The 21209-nt window shown below is 43.3% G+C and overlaps 1 protein-coding gene across 2 annotated transcripts in view; it reads right to left on the bottom strand.

Annotated features, from left to right (window-relative positions):
• CFAP54 (cilia and flagella associated protein 54) overlaps positions 1-21209 on the bottom strand; it is a 680590-nt gene that overhangs the window by 112821 nt on the left and 546560 nt on the right. Inside the window, exons 58-60 of one of the 2 annotated variants that reach the window (XM_075344743.1) lie at positions 14301-14459; positions 3551-3659; positions 805-925 (exon numbers count right to left, since the gene is read on the bottom strand). In XM_075344743.1, the coding sequence (XP_075200858.1) occupies positions 805-925; positions 3551-3659; positions 14301-14459 (389 nt within the window). The remainder of the gene's footprint in view (positions 1-804; positions 926-3550; positions 3660-14300; positions 14460-21209) is intronic. The other variant, XM_075344744.1, reaches the window with a different exon arrangement.

Genomic DNA, 21209 nt, shown 5'->3' with positions numbered 1-21209 from the left:
ATTTTTTGTGTCCACTAGACCAGTGTTCTCCAACTCCAGTCCTCAAAAGTCACCAACAGTGCATGTTTTCATGATTTCCTCAGCATTGCACAGGTGTTGGAATCATCACTAATGCAGGAAATTAAATTATTACCTGTGCAATACAAGGGGAATTCCAAAAACATGCCCTGTTGGTGGCTCTTGGGGACTGGAATTGGGCAACACGGCACCAGAAGAACCCTACAAATAAAATAAACAATAGTAAGGATGGCCACAGAGGTTCAGAAGCAGATCACGATTTTTTGTGATTGAAAAATCTCTTATAAAGAACTTGAGGCCTGGAGACCTCAATTTAGTCCTTGAAGGTAAAGATTATGGTGTTTAAGATGATGTTAGTAATGCAGAGTGGCTCCAACACTGAATGTAAAAATGAATATACATCATAAGATCTATATTTGCTCATAACAACTAGTGGGATTCCCATATCATTATTCACTGATCTACATTATAATAATTACCACGCTTTTTACAATCAAGGCCCACGGCGTATTCCTGTGCCTCACACACAATGCTCTGAATCACTTTTGCGCTTGATATGCCGTATAAATACAGTATCTGAACTCTGAGTCACAAATTACATAGAAAGTTCCTCATATTAAACCCCTTATACTGTGATGAAACCCTCCATTAGGAAACAAATGTTTTTAATACATAAACACCACTTCTTATTTTCAGAAATATACTAAACGAAGGGAGAGAAATCTTACATTACAATGTTCGCTACTGAGACAAAGGAGACAACCATCAGGGAAATGTTAGAATTACCTTGCGCTTTGATGGAGGTGATTTTAGGGCAGGTAAAGGTATAGAATTTATTTTGTTTGCATCCAAACTGGACATGTGCAGGTATACAAGCGCAATCTCCAGATAACATTTCCTTATTAAGCTGTTAGGAAAAAGTAAGTACATACAATACAATTAGTGTAATAAATGCACAAGTTGCAATTGTCTCATATGAAGAAGCTTTTAGAGGCTTAACAATACTGTATGTGCGTAAGCTAAGTCCGGCCGAGTGGGAGTCATTATTTGCAATGATGCTCTAGCTAAAACTCCGGTTTTTGACACTGCATATTTTCGCTGCTCAAAAAACGCAGAGTCTCAAATTTACAGCAAAGTAGATGGGATTTATCGAAATCTCCTGCCCACTGTTTTTATTAACTCATCATAAACTGACCTATGGCGAATGTGTGAAATCTGCATCATGTCAATTTCTTAGCGAGTACTCTAAAGGGTGCTTTACACGCTGCGACATCGCTAGTGATAGCTAGCGATGTCGTGCGTGATAGCACCCGCCCCCATCGTTCAAGTGCATTTGGTGATCGCTGCCGTAGCGAACATTATCGCTACGGCAGCGTCACATGCACATACATTTTCAGCGACATCGCTGTGACCGCCGAACAAACCCTCCTTCATGGGGGAGGTGCGTTCGGCGTCATAGTGACATGACTGTGGAGTCACTAAGCGGCCGCCCAATAGCAGAGGAGGGGTGGAGATGAGCGGCCGGAACATGCCGCCTACCTCCTTCCTTCCTCATTGCCGGTGGACGGCAGGTAAGGAGATGTTCATCGTTCCTGCGGTGTCACACGTAGAGATGTGTGGTGTCGCAGGAATGACGAACAACCTCGCTACTGACCAGACAACGATTTTTGAAAAATGAACGACGTGTTACAGACCAACGATTTTTAACTCTTTTGCAATCGTTTAAGGTCGCTCCTAGCTGTCACACGCTGCGATGTTGCTAATGACGCCGGATGTGCGTCACAAAGACTGTGACCCCGACGAGATCTCGTTAGCGATGTCGCAGTGTGTAAAGCACCCTTAAGTTTTATGTATGGATTTTCCCCACTAAATTGTAACAGATGCAGAAAATCCACAGGTAAACAAAAAAAAAAATCGCTGTGCCAATATTGCAAGAAAAATGAATGTAAAAAAAACCACTCAAAAACTCACCAAATACACATCTTGGGAACGTACCCTTGTAGTTTGTTGAGTCATAAATATTTTTAAAAAAAATCTGAGTGATCATTGATAGAGATGAGTGGACTTGTTAAGGTTCAAGTTCACCGGATTCAGTTGGACTTTAGGTAAAAGTTCGGTCCAGGACCCGGACTTGACCCCAGACCCTATATAAGTCAGAAGACCAGAACTATTCTGCTGTAAAATGGATGTAAAATTGTTGTAGTAGGGGCTGGGGCAGAAGAAAGCAAAATGGGGGCAAACAAATTTGAATAAGGAGTAAATAAGTAAAAAAATGACACAGGCTCTCGCCTATTTTTTATAACCAGAGCAGGAAAATCAGCTACGGGCTGTAACCATTAGTTGTTTGCTTTACTTTGGCTGGTTATCAAAACAGAATGGAGTTCATGCAGTTTTTTAATTATTTAAATAAATAATTTAAAAAAAATGACATGAGGCCCCCCCCCTATTTTTGATAACCAGCCAACGTAAAGCAGATAGCTGGGGGTTGTATTATCAGGCATAATTTTTTGCCCCCTTCCAGCTTAAGAGCAGCAGTAATAGGTGTCTGACAGATGCCTCTCAATTACTAACCCCTGGGCTTGATGCCAGCAGTCAATTCACAGCTGACATCAGCCACAAAAGTATTACTCCGATTGCCACCACACCAGGGCAATCGGGAAAAGCCGGGCAAAGCACCAGAATTTGTGCATCTAATGGATGCCCCACTTTTCGGGTGGCTGTGGGCAGAAATTTTTAGGCTGCGAAGAGCCCAATAACTATGGGCCTTCCCAGCCAGATAATGCTACTGTAGTTCACAGCTGTCTGCTTTACCTTGGCTAATTATCAAAAATAGGGGGGACCCCAAGTCGTTTTTTAAAAATTATTTAAATAAATAATTTTAAAAAACGGCATGAGATCCCCTTTATTTTTGATAATGAGCCAAAATAGAGCAAACAACTGAGGGTTGCAGTCCACAGCAGTCTGCATTATCTGTGCTGATTATCAAAAAAAGGAAGGAACCCACATATTTTTTTTCTTTATTGTTCACAGCAGCGTACAGGATTCTTCTACATGCAGCAAAGCTTGTTGATTGGCTGTGCTGGAGTCTTTCAACAAACCTTATTAGCATATAAACAGTACCCAGACTCTGACTTTTTTTTAAAAGTCCGTCTTTGAGCTTGAGCCCTGGACACTCGGTGACTGGTACGAACCCCGAACTTTATCGGATGAGTTCCCTCATTTCTAATCATAGCAGTTTAACTAATGGGATCCTTAGTTTGAAAACATCAATATAAATGTCTAAAAATGCCCATTTAACAAACTATAGACAGTAGGATTCATAGTAAGCCCAACTTTGAACTGAAGGAGTTGCCAAACAAATATCATAACTTAGTAAAGGGTGTTTGTATAGTGCTGAAATTTGGTTGCCTCGTAGCTGCCATAGCTTTGCGCTAATTTGGATATATCTCCTTCACTTTCTTTATTTAAAGCCACCATTCCCGAGTCTTCTTTATGAATTAGATTTTTCTTAGTTAAACAACTTATGTCTTACCTGAAGTTTTGATCATTATCCCTGCTAATGCGGATAGCATCTGAGAAGGATTTGATGGCGTGGGACTTTTCATGATCTCCTAAGACAAACATCAAGCGTTCTGCCTTACCTGAAATAGTACATAGGCCATAAAGATTTGTGGAAAAAATGTTTATACACTAAAAGTAGTACAAAACTTTACTTTATTTTCTGATACCCTCTAATCAAAAGTTATGCATATTATTGCTGGAAATTAGATAGTTTGCATAATATTCATCCAATGCTAACCTGGCAAATACCTTGCTACCAATAGAATCATAGAATAGTAGAGTTGGAATGGACCTCCTGGGTCATATAGTCCAACCCCCTGCTCAAAGCAGGATTCACTAAATAATCCCAGACAGATGTCCATGTAACCTCTTTTTGTAGACTTCCATTGAAGGAGAACTCACCACCTCTCGTGGCAGCCTGTTCCACTCATTGATCACCCTCACTGTCAAAAAGTTTTTTCTAATATCTAATCTGTGTCTCCTCCCCATCAGTTTCATCCCATTGCTTCTAGTCTTTCCTTGTGAAAATGAGAATAAAACTGATCCCTCTACAGTGTGACAGCCTTTAAGATATTTGTAGACAGCTATTAGGTCTCCTCTCAGTCTTCTCTTTTGCAAGCTAAACAATCCTAAATCCTGCAACCGTTCCTCATATGACATGGTTTGCAGACCAGTCACCATTCTGGTCACTCTTCTCTGAACTTGCTCTAGTTTGTTGATGTCTTTTTTAAAATGTGGTGCCCAGAACTGGACACTTTATTCCAGATGAGGTCTGACCAAAGAAGAGTAAAGGGGGATAATGACTTCACGTGATCTAGAATGTATGCTTCTGTTAATATATCCTAGAATGGTGTGGTGTTTACCTTTTTTGCTGCTGCATCACACTGTTGACTCATGTTCAGTATGTGAACTATTAGTATACCTAAGTCTTTTTTACACATGCTGTTGATTAGCTCTATTCCTCCCATGCTGTATATGCTCTTTTCATTATTCTTGCCAAGATGTATGACTTTGCATTTTTCCCTGTTAAAAACCATTCTTTTTGTTGCTGCAATACAGTGGTCCCATCAGTTTGTGGTAACTACAAATAAAAAACACAGTTCACACTGTATCTGATAACCCTACCATCACTAGAGCTATGACTAGTAGTACTATGTGTACGTCCGAAAGGTCTATTATACTGGCTTATTTAGCAGCACACAGTGCAAATGGAAGGAGGATGATAGGTCCAATGGTAAGAGAAAATGGAAGCGTGATCATCCAGAGAGAAGAAGAGAAGCCCAGTCAACAATGGTAAATTTATGGTAACTGTCCTGCAGTGATGATACGCCAAACACATACACGTGATCGCTGCAGTGAGCACTTAGGAGAATTCATAAAGACTGATGGAACCACTGGAGTAACGATGCTGAAGTGGCAGGGAGTTATCCATTATATGTTATTTTTCTGTTTTATCATTTTCTTTGCTTTGTGAAAGAATTAAAAAAAAAAAAATCCTGGTCAACACTAGAATGTTGTATATTTGTGAAAATATTGGGTTTGTACAAAATATTTAGTCATTAAGAATCAATAGGATGTAGAGCAAAGTTACATTTATGAATAAAACTGTCTGTATTCTATGTTTAGACTTCAGGAAAAAATAGAAAAAAATTTTTTTCTTTCGTTGTTAGGTTAGTGAAAAATCAGTACATCACCAAAAAAGTATGACTAGTGTTAGAACTAGAGTTGAGCGCGGTTCGTGGTTCGTGGTTCTCCAGTTCGCGGCTCGAGTGATTTTGGGGCATGTTCTAGATCGAACTAGAACTCGAGCTTTTTGCAAAAGCTCGGTAGTTCTAGAAACGTTCGAGAACGGTTCTAGCAGCCAAAAAACAGCTAAATCATAGCTTGGTTTCTGCTGTAATAGTGTAAGTCACTCTGTGAATCAAACTATTATCACATTTCAGTGTATAGTGTGCGTGAACAGCGCCTTCAGATCACTGCTGTTTCTATAATGGCGATCGCCATTTTTTTTTTTTTTTTTTTCTTGTCTTCCTTCCCTAAGCGCGCGCGTCTTGTGGGGCGGGCCAGCATGTCAGCCAATCCCAGACACACACACAGCTAAGTGGACTTTGAGCCAGAGAAGCAACGGCATGTGTGATAGGATCTGCATGTCACATGTCCCTGCATTATAAAACCGGACATTTTCTTCACGGACGCCATTATCTGCCTTCTGCGTCTTTGGTGTCAGACATCACTGTCGCAGCTCCGTCTTCCTGAGTCCTATCGCCGATACAGCTGTATGCGCTGCATACACAGCGTTAGACAGCTTAGGGAGAGCACTTTATAGCAGTCCTTTTAAGGGCTCCAACCGGCAGGGTCAGAGAGCCATAGGTGACAGGTCCTGCAAACAGCAACAGCGTCTGTGTAGCCCAGGTCAGGGATTTCCTACCTGCATTTCACCATTAGGAGGGAATAGAAAGGCAGTCTTCCATTCCTCTACCCAGAGCACCACAATCCTGCCACTGTACCCTCTTGTCCTCTGCACACTCCAACTGATAACTAAGCCATTATACTAGCAAACACTCAGTGTACCTAGTGGCATCCTATACGTGGCTATTGGACTTTGCTATAGTCCCACTAGTGCAAAGACATTTGCAGAGCGCGTCTGCCTGCATTGCACACTACAACTCATTCTAACCAAGCCATTATACTAGCAAACACTCAGTGTACCTAGTGGCATCCTATACGTGGCTATTGGACTTTGCTATAGTCCCACTAGTGCAAAGACATTTGCAGAGCGCGTCTGCCTGCGTTGCACACTACAACTCATTCTAACCAAGCCATTATACTAGCAAACACTCAGTGTACCTAGTGGCATCCTATACGTGGCTATTGGACTTTGCTATAGTCCCACTAGTGCAAAGACATTTGCAGAGCGCGTCTGCCTGCGTTGCACACTACAACTCATTCTAACCAAGCCATTATACTAGCAAACACTCAGTGTACCTAGTGGCATCCTATACGTGGCTATTGGACTTTGCTATAGTCCCACTAGTGCAAAGACATTTGCAGAGCGCGTCTGCCTGCGTTGCACACTACAACTCATTCTAACCAAGCCATTATACTAGCAAACACTCAGTGTACCTAGTGGCATCCTATACGTGGCTATTGGACTTTGCTATAGTCCCACTAGTGCAAAGACATTTGCAGAGCGCGTCTGCCTGCGTTGCACACTACAACTCATTCTAACCAAGCCATTATACTAGCAAACACTCAGTGTACCTAGTGGCATCCTATACGTGGCTATTGGACTTTGCTATAGTCCCACTAGTGCAAAGACATTTGCAGAGCGCGTCTGCCTGCGTTGCACACTACAACTCATTCTAACCAAGCCATTATACTAGCAAACACTCAGTGTACCTAGTGGCATCCTATACGTGGCTATTGGACTTTGCTATAGTCCCACTAGTGCAAAGACATTTGCAGAGCGCGTCTGCCTGCGTTGCACACTACAACTCATTCTAACCAAGCCATTATACTAGCAAACACTCAGTGTACCTAGTGGCATCCTATACGTGGCTATTGGACTTTGCTATAGTCCCACTAGTGCAAAGACATTTGCAGAGCGCGTCTGCCTGCGTTGCACACTACAACTCATTCTAACCAAGCCATTATACTAGCAAACACTCAGTGTACCTAGTGGCATCCTATACGTGGCTATTGGACTTTGCTATAGTCCCACTAGTGCAAAGACATTTGCAGAGCGCGTCTGCCTGCGTTGCACACTACAACTCATTCTAACCAAGCCATTATACTAGCAAACACTCAGTGTACCTAGTGGCATCCTATACGTGGCTATTGGACTTTGCTATAGTCCCACTAGTGCAAAGACATTTGCAGAGCGCGTCTGCCTGCGTTGCACACTACAACTCATTCTAACCAAGCCATTATACTAGCAAACACTCAGTGTACCTAGTGGCATCCTATACGTGGCTATTGGACTTTGCTATAGTCCCACTAGTGCAAAGACATTTGCAGAGCGCGTCTGCCTGCGTTGCACACTACAACTCATTCTAACCAAGCCATTATACTAGCAAACACTCAGTGTACCTAGTGGCATCCTATACGTGGCTATTGGACTTTGCTATAGTCCCACTAGTGCAAAGACATTTGCAGAGCGCGTCTGCCTGCGTTGCACACTACAACTCATTCTAACCAAGCCATTATACTAGCAAACACTCAGTGTACCTAGTGGCATCCTATACGTGGCTATTGGACTTTGCTATAGTCCCACTAGTGCAAAGACATTTGCAGAGCGCGTCTGCCTGCGTTGCACACTACAACTCATTCTAACCAAGCCATTATACTAGCAAACACTCAGTGTACCTAGTGGCATCCTATACGTGGCTATTGGACTTTGCTATAGTCCCACTAGTGCAAAGACATTTGCAGAGCGCGTCTGCCTGCGTTGCACACTACAACTCATTCTAACCAAGCCATTATACTAGCAAACACTCAGTGTACCTAGTGGCATCCTATACGTGGCTATTGGACTTTGCTATAGTCCCACTAGTGCAAAGACATTTGCAGCACGTCTGCCTGCGTTGCACACTCCAACTAATTATAACTAAGTTGCATTGTCAGGGATATTTATTCTTTATTATTCTGCTGTTAATAAAGCTAGACCACCACTGCAATCTTCACCACCTCTCAATTTTTACTACCACATTTTCAGTCCACAATCTTGTCGCAATCAACATGAGTGGCAAAATGACAGATGCTGGTGGAAAGGGGAAGAGGCGTGGTGGAAAAGGCAAAAAAGGTTTTGTCCGTGGGGAAGGTGGCAAAGCTCCATTATCATCTGCTGAAGATAGACCATCTACCAGCAAAAGTAAGATGTCTACTACTTACCGTGGACAATCCGATGTGCTCCCTTTGTTACGGACACGAACAACAGGAACAAAGGTAGATGATGGGCAAAAAAGGAAAATGCTTGAATGGATCTCAAGTGGTCCAACAAGTGCCCTCTCTGCCACTTCAAGTACCGCATCCAAAAAACACCAGTCCTCTGAGTTGTCATCCCAATCAAACTTGCTTTCTCCCAGCTCTGAAGTCTCCATCAGCCCTGCACAGTATGGTGGAACTGAGATGGCTGAGTCTGCAGAGCTGTTCAGTCACACTATAGCCTGGGAATCAGAGGTCTGCTCCCAAGCTACAGTGAGTACAGAACAGGAAATGGTCTGCAGTGATGCCCAGAACCTTTGTGACTCAGATTCAGGCCGTGAGGACCAAGTTTCTGAGCATAATGTTGACCCTTTGTCACAAACTGTAACACCTGTGGTTATAGACAATGAGGAACATACTGATGAAGATGAGACGCAGATACCCGATTGGGATGACAACTTAAATATTCCGTCAGGGCAAGAAGAGGCTCGGTCTGAGGGGGAGGGGAGTGCAAACACAACAATTGATGATGACGTTCTAGATCCCACCTACTGTCAACCCCCAGTCAGGCACTCGAGGAGGTCAACAGAGGCGGTGGAGGAGGATGCAACCGACGACGAAGTTACCTTGCGCCTTCCTGGACAGAGTCGGAGCACTGGTAGCACGTCTACAACTGCATCCTCAGCCACCACTCTGCCTATGAGCATTATTCGGGGTGGATCAACAGGTCGCATGGCCTCTAAGCCTTGCCTAGCCTGGTCCTTTTTTCACATCGAAAAAGATCGCCCAACTCATGTGATATGTAACATTTGTCATGATTCTGTTAGTAGAGGTCAAAACCTCAGCAGTTTGACAACTTCTTCCATGAATCGTCACATGACTAAATATCATAAGTCCCGGTGGGAAGCTCACCGTGCTGCAATGCGGCCTAGCGGAGCGAACCATCCACCGCCCGCCCCTTCCAGTGCATCCGCGCGCTCTTCATCTTCTAGGACTGTGGGGACAGCTGTCACACCTGTTTTTCCACGCAAAACTTCCACCACTGTAACCGCAACAGGCAGTTTGCTTGTAAGGTCGTCAGTTGGTTTGGAAGGGGAAACAAGTGAGTGTGTACAGCTCTCTCAGACATCGATAGCACCAACGTTGGATGAAGGCAACATCATGTCTCCGCCTGCACTTTCCTCACAAACCAGCATTTTTCCAGGGACACCCTACTCAACACCGTCTACACACAGCAGCCAGATCTCTGTCCCTCAGATGTGGTCAAATAAAAGGCCACTTCCTCCGACCCATGACAAAGCTAAGAGGTTGACTCTATCCCTCTGTAAGCTGTTGGCTACCGAAATGCTGCCTTTCCGCCTAGTGGACACACAGGATTTTAGAGACCTTATGTCTGTCGCTGTGCCCCAGTACCAGATGCCTAGTCGCCACTACTTCTCTAAGAAAGGTGTGCCCGCGCTACACCAGCATGTCGCACACAACATCACCGCTTCCTTGAGAAACTCTGTGTGTGAACGGGTGCATTTCACCACCGATACTTGGACCAGTAAGCATGGACAGGGACGTTACATGTCGCTGACTGGGCACTGGGTAACTATGGTGATAGATGGTGAAGGGTCTGCTGCACAAGTCTTGCCGTCCCCACGACTTGTGTGTCAATCCTCTGTCTGTCCAAGTTCCGCCACTGCTTCTGCATCCTCCACCTCATCTGGGTCCTCCACCTCCGCCCCAAGCCTGCCTGGTCAGGCCACCAGCGTTCTCACTGCGCAGAAGGAATCACGCACCCCTCATTACTATGCTGGCAGCAGAGCGCAACGGCATCAGGCGGTCTTTAGCTTGACATGTCTTGGTAATAAGAGTCACACAGCTGAGGAGTTGTGGTCAGCTTTGCGGTCCGAGTTTAATAAATGGTTGTCTCCACTCAAACTGCAGCCTGGTAAGGCCGTGTGCGACAATGCTGCAAACCTGGGTGCGGCACTTCGCCTGGGCAAGGTGACACACGTACCTTGTATGGCTCACGTGTTGAACCTTGTCGTGCAGCAATTTTTAACACACTATCCCGGCCTAGATGGCCTTCTGAACAGGGCACGAAAACTGTCAGCTCACTTCCGCCGTTCAAGCGCCGCAGCAGAGCGACTTGCATCGCTCCAGAAGTCTTTCGGCCTGCCGGTTCATCGCCTGAAATGCGATGTGGCGACACGCTGGAATTCAACTCTCCACATGTTACAGCGACTGTGGCAGCACCGCAGAGCCCTGGTGCAATACGTCATGACGTATAGCCTGGGCCAACGAGATGCAGAGGTGGGGCAGATCACCCTGATGGAGTGGTCTCAGATCAAGGACCTATGCACCCTTCTGCACAGTTTCGACATGGCGACGAATATGTTTAGCTCTGACAATGCCATTATCAGCATGACGATTCCAGTCATTTACATGCTGGAGCACACGCTAAACACTATTCGGAGTCAGGGGGTGGGACAACATGAAGGGGAGGAACTACAGGAGGATTCATATGCGCAAGGGACAACAACATCACGAAGGTCCAGACGTTCATCATCACCAACGCAGCAGGCATGGGACCATGGGGGACAGGGATCGACAAGGGCGCATAGTAGCAGGCGAAATGTTGAGCAAGGTGCAGGAGAACATGAAGAAATGGAGGACGAACTGTCCATGGACATGGAAGACTCAGCGGATGAGGGAGACCTTGGTCAAATTTCAGTTGAAAGAGGTTGGGGTCAGATGTCAGAGGAAGAAAGAACGGGTAGCACCTCTATGCCACAAACACAGCATGGACTTGGTCCGCATGGCTGCGCAAGACACATGAGTGCCTTTTTGTTGCACTACCTCCAACATGACAGTCGTATTGTCAAAATTAGAAGTGATGATGACTACTGGATTGCCACACTATTAGATCCCCGGTACAAGTCCAAATTTTGTGACATAATTCCAGCCATAGAAAGGGACGCACGTATGCAGGAGTATCAGCAGAAGCTGTTACTAGATCTTAGCTCGGCTTTTCCACCAAACAACCGTGCAGGTGCAGGGAGTGAATCTCCCAGTTGTAACTTGACAAACATGGGACGGTCTCGTCATCTTCAACAGTCTACCCGTACCAGTAGGACCTTTTCTGGTGCCGGTAACAGCAATTTTATGGAATCTTTTCATAATTTTTTTAGACCCTCTTTTGCAAGGCCACCAGAGACAACAAGTCTGACACATAGTCAACGGCTGGAGAGGATGATACAGGAGTATCTCCAAATGAACATCGATGCCATGACTGTGCAACTGGAGCCTTGCTCCTTTTGGGCTTCAAACCTACAAAAATGGCCAGAGCTCGCAACTTACGCCTTGGAGATTTTGTCGTGTCCAGCTGCCAGCGTTGTCTCTGAACGTGTATTCAGTGCTGCTGGGTGTGTGCTGACAGATAAGCGCACGCGTCTGTCCAGTGACAATGTGGACAGACTGACGTTCATCAAAATGAACAAGTCATGGATCCAGAAGGAATTTACTACCCCTGTGTCATCCTGGGGAGAGTAAATGCTTGTGGATTTGGAATGTGCTTGATGCAAATCAAAACATCCTGTTTGCAACTAGGGCCCAAGTGCTGCCACTGATGGGGTGGGTGTCTGTGTGGCCCAATTTTTGGAAAAAAGGGAGACTCCGCTTGGAGTAACCCTTGCTTGCTGTGTTTTTAAAAGAAGCCAAGATGAACAGAGCTGGGATCAGGAAAGACTTTGCTACCTACCCCGGTGTCATCCTGGGGACGGCTAAGAATAGCGTATTTTTGAATGTGCTTGATGCAAATCAAAACATCCTGTTTGCAACTAGGGCCCAAGTGCTGCCACTGATGTGGTGGGTGTCTGTGTGGCCCAATTTTTGGAAAAAAGGGAGACTCCGCTTGGAGTAACCCTTGCTTGCTGTGTTTTTAAAAGAAGCCAAGATGAACAGAGCTGGGATCAGGAAAGACTTTGCTACCTACCCCGGTGTCATCCTGGGGACGGATAAGAATGGCGTATTTTTGAATGTGCTTGATGCAAATCTAGCTGTGAAGTGTACAACTGGGGCACAACTGCTGCCACTGAATGGGTGGGTGTGTGTGGGGCCCAATTTTTGGAAAAAAGGGGAGACTCCGCTTGGAGTAACCCTTGCTTACATTGTTTTTAAAAGAAGCCAAGATGAACAAGTCATGGGTCAGCAAAGACTTTGCTACCTACCCCAGTGTCATCCTGGGGACGGCTAAGAATAGCGTATTTTTGAATGTGCTTGATGCAAATCAAAACATCCTGTTTGCAACTAGGGCCCAAGTGCTGCCACTGATGGGGTGGGTGTCTGTGTGGCCCAATTTTTGGAAAAAAGGGAGACTCCGCTTGGAGTAACCCTTGCTTGCTGTGTTTTTAAAAGAAGCCAAGATGAACAGAGCTGGGATCAGGAAAGACTTTGCTACCTACCCCGGTGTCATCCTGGGGACGGCTAAGAATAGCGTATTTTTGAATGTGCTTGATGCAAATCAAAACATCCTGTTTGCAACTAGGGCCCAAGTGCTGCCACTGATGTGGTGGGTGTCTGTGTGGCCCAATTTTTGGAAAAAAGGGAGACTCCGCTTGGAGTAACCCTTGCTTGCTGTGTTTTTAAAAGAAGCCAAGATGAACAGAGCTGGGATCAGGAAAGACTTTGCTACCTACCCCGGTGTCATCCTGGGGACGGATAAGAATGGCGTATTTTTGAATGTGCTTGATGCAAATCTAGCTGTGAAGTGTACAACTGGGGCACAACTGCTGCCACTGAATGGGTGGGTGTGTGTGGGGCCCAATTTTTGGAAAAAAGGGGAGACTCCGCTTGGAGTAACCCTTGCTTACATTGTTTTTAAAAGAAGCCAAGATGAACAAGTCATGGGTCAGCAAAGACTTTGCTACCTACCCCAGTGTCATCCTGGGGACGGCTAAGAATAGCGTATTTTTGAATGTGCTTGATGCAAATCAAAACATCCTGTTTGCAACTAGGGCCCAAGTGCTGCCACTGATGGGGTGGGTGTCTGTGTGGCCCAATTTTTGGAAAAAAGGGAGACTCCGCTTGGAGTAACCCTTGCTTGCTGTGTTTTTAAAAGAAGCCAAGATGAACAGAGCTGGGATCAGGAAAGACTTTGCTACCTACCCCGGTGTCATCCTGGGGACGGATAAGAATGGCGTATTTTTGAATGTGCTTGATGCAAATCTAGCTGTGAAGTGTACAACTGGGGCACAACTGCTGCCACTGAAGGGGTGGGTGTGTGGGGCCCAATTTTTGGAAAAAAGGGAGACTCCGCTTGGAGTCACCTTGCGGTGTTTTACATGACTTTAGAAGGGCGTGCCATGCCTATATCTGTGTGTCCTCCTCTTTTTCCTTGTCCAGCTGTTTTGTTTTCGCATGAGTACATGTCCTTGTCACTTTCCCATGTGTTTGTGTTGTGTTGTGAGTTGTTTGTCACCTTTTGGACACCTTTGAGGGTGTTTTCTAGGTGTTTTACTGTGTTTGTGATTGCCTGCCATTGTTTCCTATGGGCTCGAGTTCGGTTCGTCGAACGTTCGACGAGCCGAACTCGAGCCAGACCCCCCGTTCGGCGAACCGCCTCGAGCCGAACCGGGACCGGTTCGCTCATCTCTAGTTAGAACAAACTTTATTTTGGAAAAGCCATAGCTCATAAGGCGATGACCCTCATGAAATTTGGTTGATAACTGAGCCCCACGGCATGTTGTTATATACCTCACACACCTTTCTTGAGATATTTCCTTGAAGTATCTAACGACCAGTTACAATACCTTTCAAAAAGAGCAACTCAGCTTCCAAGTCCCTTTGTCGAAATGCAGACAATCGACATATCCCTAATGCGATGTTGTACAAATTCAGACTTGGCAAAATGTAAGATGGATTAACAGATGATTCCGAAGAAGAATTTGCTTGGAGAATAAGAATGCGCCCTGGAGAAAATAATCATTTATAATCATTATTTTCTCTAAACAACATAATGACAAAGTTATATTTTGTGTCATTTTTGGGAACAGAAGATTGCATGGACAGAAAATAAATCCATGTGAATGTATTTTCACTGTATACCAAAGAAAACAACCTGCCAGATAAAGAGGATGGTAAATCTTACTGGACAAAACATTGTCTCATAAATATCAATGGAATACCCATCCCTTTAAATGACCTCTCACTTTATATTAATCTATATAGCTAAATTTCATAATACAGACATATATCACCTTAAATAAGCTTTTATATATAGTACAATGGAAAACGGGAAAAAATTCCAAGTGCTGTGAAATTACAAACAAAATGCATTTGCACAGTTGTTTCTGGGGTATTTTCTTCACAGTGTTCACTATATGGTAAAACTGATGTGTCGGTGTGATGCCTCAGGTTGGTATGAGTTTGTAGATACCAAACGTGTACTTCTACTTTATCTAAAGGGGTTAAAAAAAATCAGTAGTTTGTCCACAAAAAAGAATTGTGCTTTTGCCTCCATTTTCCGTGACCAGTAGTGTTCTCATGTTTTGGGATCTGGGGCTCAGTGACAGCTTATTTTTTTGCGTCTTGAACTGGCGGTTTTAATTATTAAATTTTTGTACGGATGCTGTGTTTTGATCACCTGTTATTGCATTTTTAAAAAATTTTTGTGGCGACCAAAAAATGTAATTTTGGCGTTTGGGATTTTTTTCTTGTCACACCGTGTACCGATCAGATTAACTGATTTTATACTTTTATAGATCGGGAAATTCTGAACTCGGCGATGCCAAATATGTGTATATTTTTTTAACTATTTTATTTTCAATAAGTTGAATGGGGGGGGTGATTTGAAAACTTAGGGTTTTTTATTTTGTCATATTTTTAAAAACTTTTTTTACATTTTTAGTCTCCCTAGGGGACTTTATGAGTCAGCAGTCTGATCGCTTGTGCATTTCTATTGATCAGAGCTACACGTCTCTGATCAGCAAAAATGCACTGTTCCTTTAAGAACTGCCGCTCTGTTAGCTCTTGAAGGAAGTACATCATTATAGCGACAGGAGTCATCACATGACCCATCGCTACCATGGCAACCATCGGAGCCCCGTGATCGCGTCACGGAGCTACCAATGGTGGCGGGTAACGGCACGATCCCTGCCACATTGGACATTGCGATCTAAGTGGCAAGCGCGCGTGGTTGGATTGCGGATAATCGTGTAGGCCATAATTGTGCAGATGTCATTGAATAGTAGAACAATGTACCTCAACTCCAAAGTCAGCTAAATCTTCCTGAAGGTTTTTTGAAGTTACACAGTGGCTCTGATTTGCCTCTCTAGCAATCCTACGAGCAACTCTCACAGAAATTTAGCTTGGTCTTCCAGACCTTATTTTGTCAGCCACTGTTGCTGTTAATTGTCATTTCTTAATTACATTTCATACCCAGGAAGGGCAACTTAAAAACATATTGCTATCTTCTTATCGCCTTCTCCTGTTTTGTGGGCCCCCACCATTTTCAGAGTGCTAGGCAGCTCCTTAAAAGGCTGCATTTCTATAAAGCTGTGCAATTTCCATCACCTGACTTTTCCTAACGATGTTCATAAACAAGTCATAACCATAACAGTCTAATTAAGGTCTGAAACCTTGGTCAAAGTTATCTGAGCACACAAATCTCCAAAGATGTTCAAACATTTGCATCGGCCCATTTTCCTTTTTGAAATTTTTAAAATGTAAAAGATTATTTTTTTCTTTTTGCCTAGAAAGGAAATGTGTCATCTTTAACTTTATGCCTTTTAGAGATCATTTAATCTTCAATTTGCCTAACTGTTCACAATAACAGTAATTTTGACTATTGCAAAGAATGGAGACAGAAGAAATATCTCTCAGACTATTGGAAGTACTTTAAGTTCAGACTTTTTGTAACAAAACAGAAAAATGTCAATACAGTCATATGAAAAAGTTTGGGCACCCCTATTAATGTTAACCTTTTTTTTTTATAACAATTTGAGTTTTTGCAACAGCTATTTAAGTTTCATATATCTAATAACTGATGGACTGAGTAATATTTCTGGATTGAAATGAGGTTTATTGTACGAACAGAAAATGTGCAATCTGCATTTAAACAAAATTTGACCGGTGCAAAAGTATGGGCACCTCAACATAAAAGTGACATTAATATTTTGTAGATTCTCCTTTTGCAAAAATAACAGCCTATAGTCGCTTCCTGTAGCTTTTAATGAGTTTCTGGATCCTGGATAAAGGTATATTTGACCATTCCTGTTTACAAAACAATTCCAGTTCAGTTAAGTTTGATGGTTGCTGAGCATGGACAGCACGCTTCAAATCATCCTACAGATGTTCAATGATATTCAGGCCTGGGGACTGGGATGACCATTCCAGAACATTGTACTTGTTCCTCTGCATGAATGCCTGAGTAGCTTTGGAGCGGTGTTTTGGATCATTGTCTTGCTGAAATATCCATCCCCTGTGTAACTTCAACTTCGTCACTGATTCTTGCACAGTATTGTCAAGAATCTGCTGATACTGAGTTGAATCCATGCGACCCTCAACTTTAACAAGATTCCCGGTGCATTGGCCACACAGCCCCAAAGCATGATGGAACCTCCACCAAATCTTACTGTGGGTAGCAAGTGCTTTTCTTGGAATTACGTGTTTTTTTGCCTCCATGCATAACGCCTTTTTGTATGACCAAACAACTCAATCTTTGTTTCATCAGTCCACAGGACCTTCTTCCAAAATGTAACTGGCTTGTCCAAATGTAATTTTGCATACCTCAGGTGACTCTGTGGCATGCTTGCGGAAACGGCTTCTTTCGCATCACTCTCCCATACAGCTTCTCCTTGTGCAACGTGCGCTGTATTGTTGACTGATACATATTGACACCATCTGCAGCAAGATGATGCTGCAGGTCTTTGGAAGTGGTCTGTGGATTGTCCTTGACTGTTCTCACCATTCTTCTTCTCTGCCTTTCTGATATTTTTCTTGGCCTGCCACTTCTGGGCGTAACAAGAACTGTACCTGTGTTTTTCCATTTCCTTACTATGTTCCTCACAGTGGAAACTGACAGTTTAAATCTCTGAGACAACTTTTTGTATCCTTCCCCTGAACAACTATGTTGAATAATCTTTGTTTTCAGATCATTTGAGAGTTGTTTTGAGGAGCCCATGATGCCACTCTTCATAGGAGATTCAAATAGGAGAACAACTTGCAAGTGGCCACCTTAAATACCTTTTCTCATGATTGGATACACCTGCCTATGAAGTTCAAAGCTCAATGAGGTTACAAAACCAATTTAGTGCTTTAGTAAGTCAGTAAAAAGTAGTTAGGAGTGTTCAAATCAAGAAATTGATACGGGTGCCCATACTTTTGCATCGGTCAAATTTTGTGTAAATGCAGATTGCACATTTTCTGTAAGTACAATAAACCTCATTTCAATTCAGAAATATTACTCACTCCATCAGTTATTAGATATATAAAACTGAAATAGCTGTTGCAAAAATCCAAATTGTTATAAAGAAAAAAAGGTTAACATTAACTGGGTGCCCAAACTTTTTCATATGACTGTATATGAGCAAATAAACAAATACCATATTTTGGCTCTTGCACAAATAGAGAAGAGACTAAAACGAGGTTCAAATGCCATGTTGTCATGCGGTATGCTGCTCTATACACACCAGGTGCCATGGTGACTTCGGACTCTATTCACACTGCAGAGGCTGACACGCCAACTGGTGCTTCTGTATGGTTTAGGCAGAGCCGGGCGTTGACCAGTTTTAAGCTCGCTGATGATCGGTCTGGTGTAGTTAATTCCTGCTAGCCTGTTAGTTGCTCCTGGGGTCACAGGTTACTAAAAACCTATCACAGGTGCCTATGCCCTTTAAAAGAAGGTGGGTCCTGTTCCTCTATGCCAAATATAGCAAAAGCAATATCGGTCTTGGTGAAGGGGATTCACCTGCTGGAGCACAGTTGTATGGTATCGTGGTGTGTAGTGGAGATACCCTTGTCGTTGTGTATTTCCTTCCTTTTTTTATTTCCTCTCTGTGCACATATTGTCTTTACCTCCGTGATTGACTGCTGTGAGTGTGAGTTTCAGTTTCCCCCTATCTGTCTATTTATGTGGGGATTTATCACTCCAGTCCCAGCCCCCTCCTGGAGTGGGGCTGAGGGGGTATAAGACCAGGGCGTCTTAGGAGTTAGGGTTATGTTGGGGTGCAGACCTCGCCATTATCGGCGTACCTCTGGGATGACGGACAGTTAGGAGCTCCTCTATCCTGAGGGTCAGTTCAGGAGTCCTGATTTCCAGTCACTCCGTTACTACCGTGACACAAGTAGGACAATTAAAAGATGTTGTTCCATCAATTATCATGGTAAAAGGATATGCAGGTTTATATTCATTCCCAAATGACATTACCAGTGCAGTTAATATACAAATATAATAGCAATGAACCTTGTAAATAAATGAGAGAAAAAAAACATTATTTTTAGAGTCTAAATTCGTAACGTAAAGCCAACAGTAATTCAGTATTTTTTTGGCACAAACAAAAAGTTACCCTGGAGGTGTGCCCAATACACAATCAACATGACTGACATAAAAAGCAGTGGAAGGATAGTTAATTAAAAAGCAACAAATGATAAAACTGCACTATTACTCATTGCCCGACAACAAGATAATGATCATTTTAATTTAATTATTGTTTAATATTTCAAAAAAGCATCAGCTATTAATCAGAAAGTGTTAAATATTCTCTACTTGTAGGGGAACGTGAAGTACACGATACACACCATGGAAGTTTCTTGTTTTATAAGCTCAAAGTTGAATTCCTTTCTTTTGTTGAATCATTAGTCACATTTCTGGTAATATGTATTATTATAGACAATATACATTCTTATCTGGTATCTACACTCCTGGCCTGAAAGCGTAAAGGTTTTTACCCTTTCGACATTTGTGAGGGCCGGGAGGACTGGTAGGCCCAGGAGGTGGATCCACTGGACCGAGCACCCCACCTGGAGGGCAGGGTACACGGTAGCTGGAGCACTAGCGTGGCAGGAACGGGAAGAACTAGGTCACCAGGGTCATGGAGTCCCATAGGACAGTACAGGAACAGGTGCAGGTATCAGGAAGCAAAGACAGGACCAGGTTACTAGGGTCACAGCGTACTTTAAGGCAGTAATACAGGAAACAGGAACAAAAGGACTTGAGCACCTAGCTCATAAGACAAAGCAAAAAAACACAAGCGATAATCAGGACCCACCCACACGGAAAGGCCAGTCTTATATACCCAGCACAGCCTCAGGTCATTTCCTGTTGCAGCAGTGCTGGGCCTATAAGACCAGGTGAGTGGGCGCGGCCCGGTCCTTTACAGAGGCATCAGTCAGAGTCAGACTCCTAAGACCTGGAACAGGACTCAGGGGAGCAAGAGCGGGAGCGGCAGGCGTGACTGGTGGATGCATGGACTGGACCAGTGAGCAAGGAGCAGTGGTGCGATGGCGAGACTGGATCAGTGAGCACGGAGTAGTGCAATGCAGGTGCGACCGGATCAGTGGGTATGGAGCGGTGCCTGGATGGTGAAACCGGCTCAGTAGGTAAGGAGCGCTGTTGGGACACCGGGAGCGTGACAACATTGTATATGCTGTTAGCTTATCCAGTTGTCAAGACACTTATGCCATTGTTGTGCATCCAAGAAGAAAGTGTCTATTACGAAATAGCGATGACCATGTTATATGAAATAATGATGACCATCTATTATGTCCAGGCTTTCCCCCCCGCAGCAGAAGTCGGGCGTATGAATTTCAACATTGCTGATTCTTTTATCCTTGGAGAAGTTACGTCAATGGTGTCTGGCAACACATTCCCATTTACAGTGCATCACTCCCAGCTGAACTAAGGGTGCGGAAGAAGAAAGCTGGAGAAACCACCATTTTTCTAATGTGATATCTGTCTAACTTAAAGAAGAGCTATCATTTTATACAAATAACTAATTTTTCTTTTACCTTGTATAAATGACACCGTTGTCCTGAATCTGATATTGTTTTTCTCTTTTACCTGGTCCTCTTTTTGCCTAAGATATGGATAGCTCTTCCTTTTACACTATTCTAGTCTTGTTAGCCAACTGGTCATTATCAACTCTTCTCTCTGGGAGTCTTCATGAGGATTATGCTCAGTTAGCATAAAAGAACAAAATACTATGGATTCTATTCATTTGCAGTTTTTTAGGTCTCTTTCATTCTTTTGGTATTCATTGATGTTTTTTCAACCAAAATCTTTAAAATTGCTCAAATGATTCTTTATTTCTGTTTTTAACGTTTCCGTGAGACTTTTTTAGGATAAAAAAGTTACCAGGTTTGGCTTAAAATAAAAAAAAAATTCAGACGTACATAAAATCACTTCAGGTGCAAACTTAATAGTTCTGCGCCAAAAAAGGGAACTTTTAAAGAGTCACAATTGATGAATCAGTGAAAACATCGGAAAATCCCTAATCCTGCCCACAATAATGATTAGAAAAAAAAGCAGCCAAACACATGTTATAGACTTTAACACAGGCGCAAATGAAAAACTGGCGAGAAACACCCAAAACGCGAAAAAAAAGATAATAATGCAATAGAGAATCGGGCAATATACTGAGAAGAGTGGGCGATAATTACATATGTATTGCAAGTGATAGATCCTCTTTAAAAGTAGATACTTGTGAATCTCTTATTCTTGG

Source organism: Anomaloglossus baeobatrachus, chromosome 4 (assembly GCF_048569485.1).
Source record: "Anomaloglossus baeobatrachus isolate aAnoBae1 chromosome 4, aAnoBae1.hap1, whole genome shotgun sequence".
In the NCBI taxonomy this organism is placed as follows: Eukaryota; Metazoa; Chordata; class Amphibia; order Anura; family Aromobatidae; genus Anomaloglossus; species Anomaloglossus baeobatrachus.
This window is presented reverse-complemented; position numbering and strand designations above follow the sequence as displayed.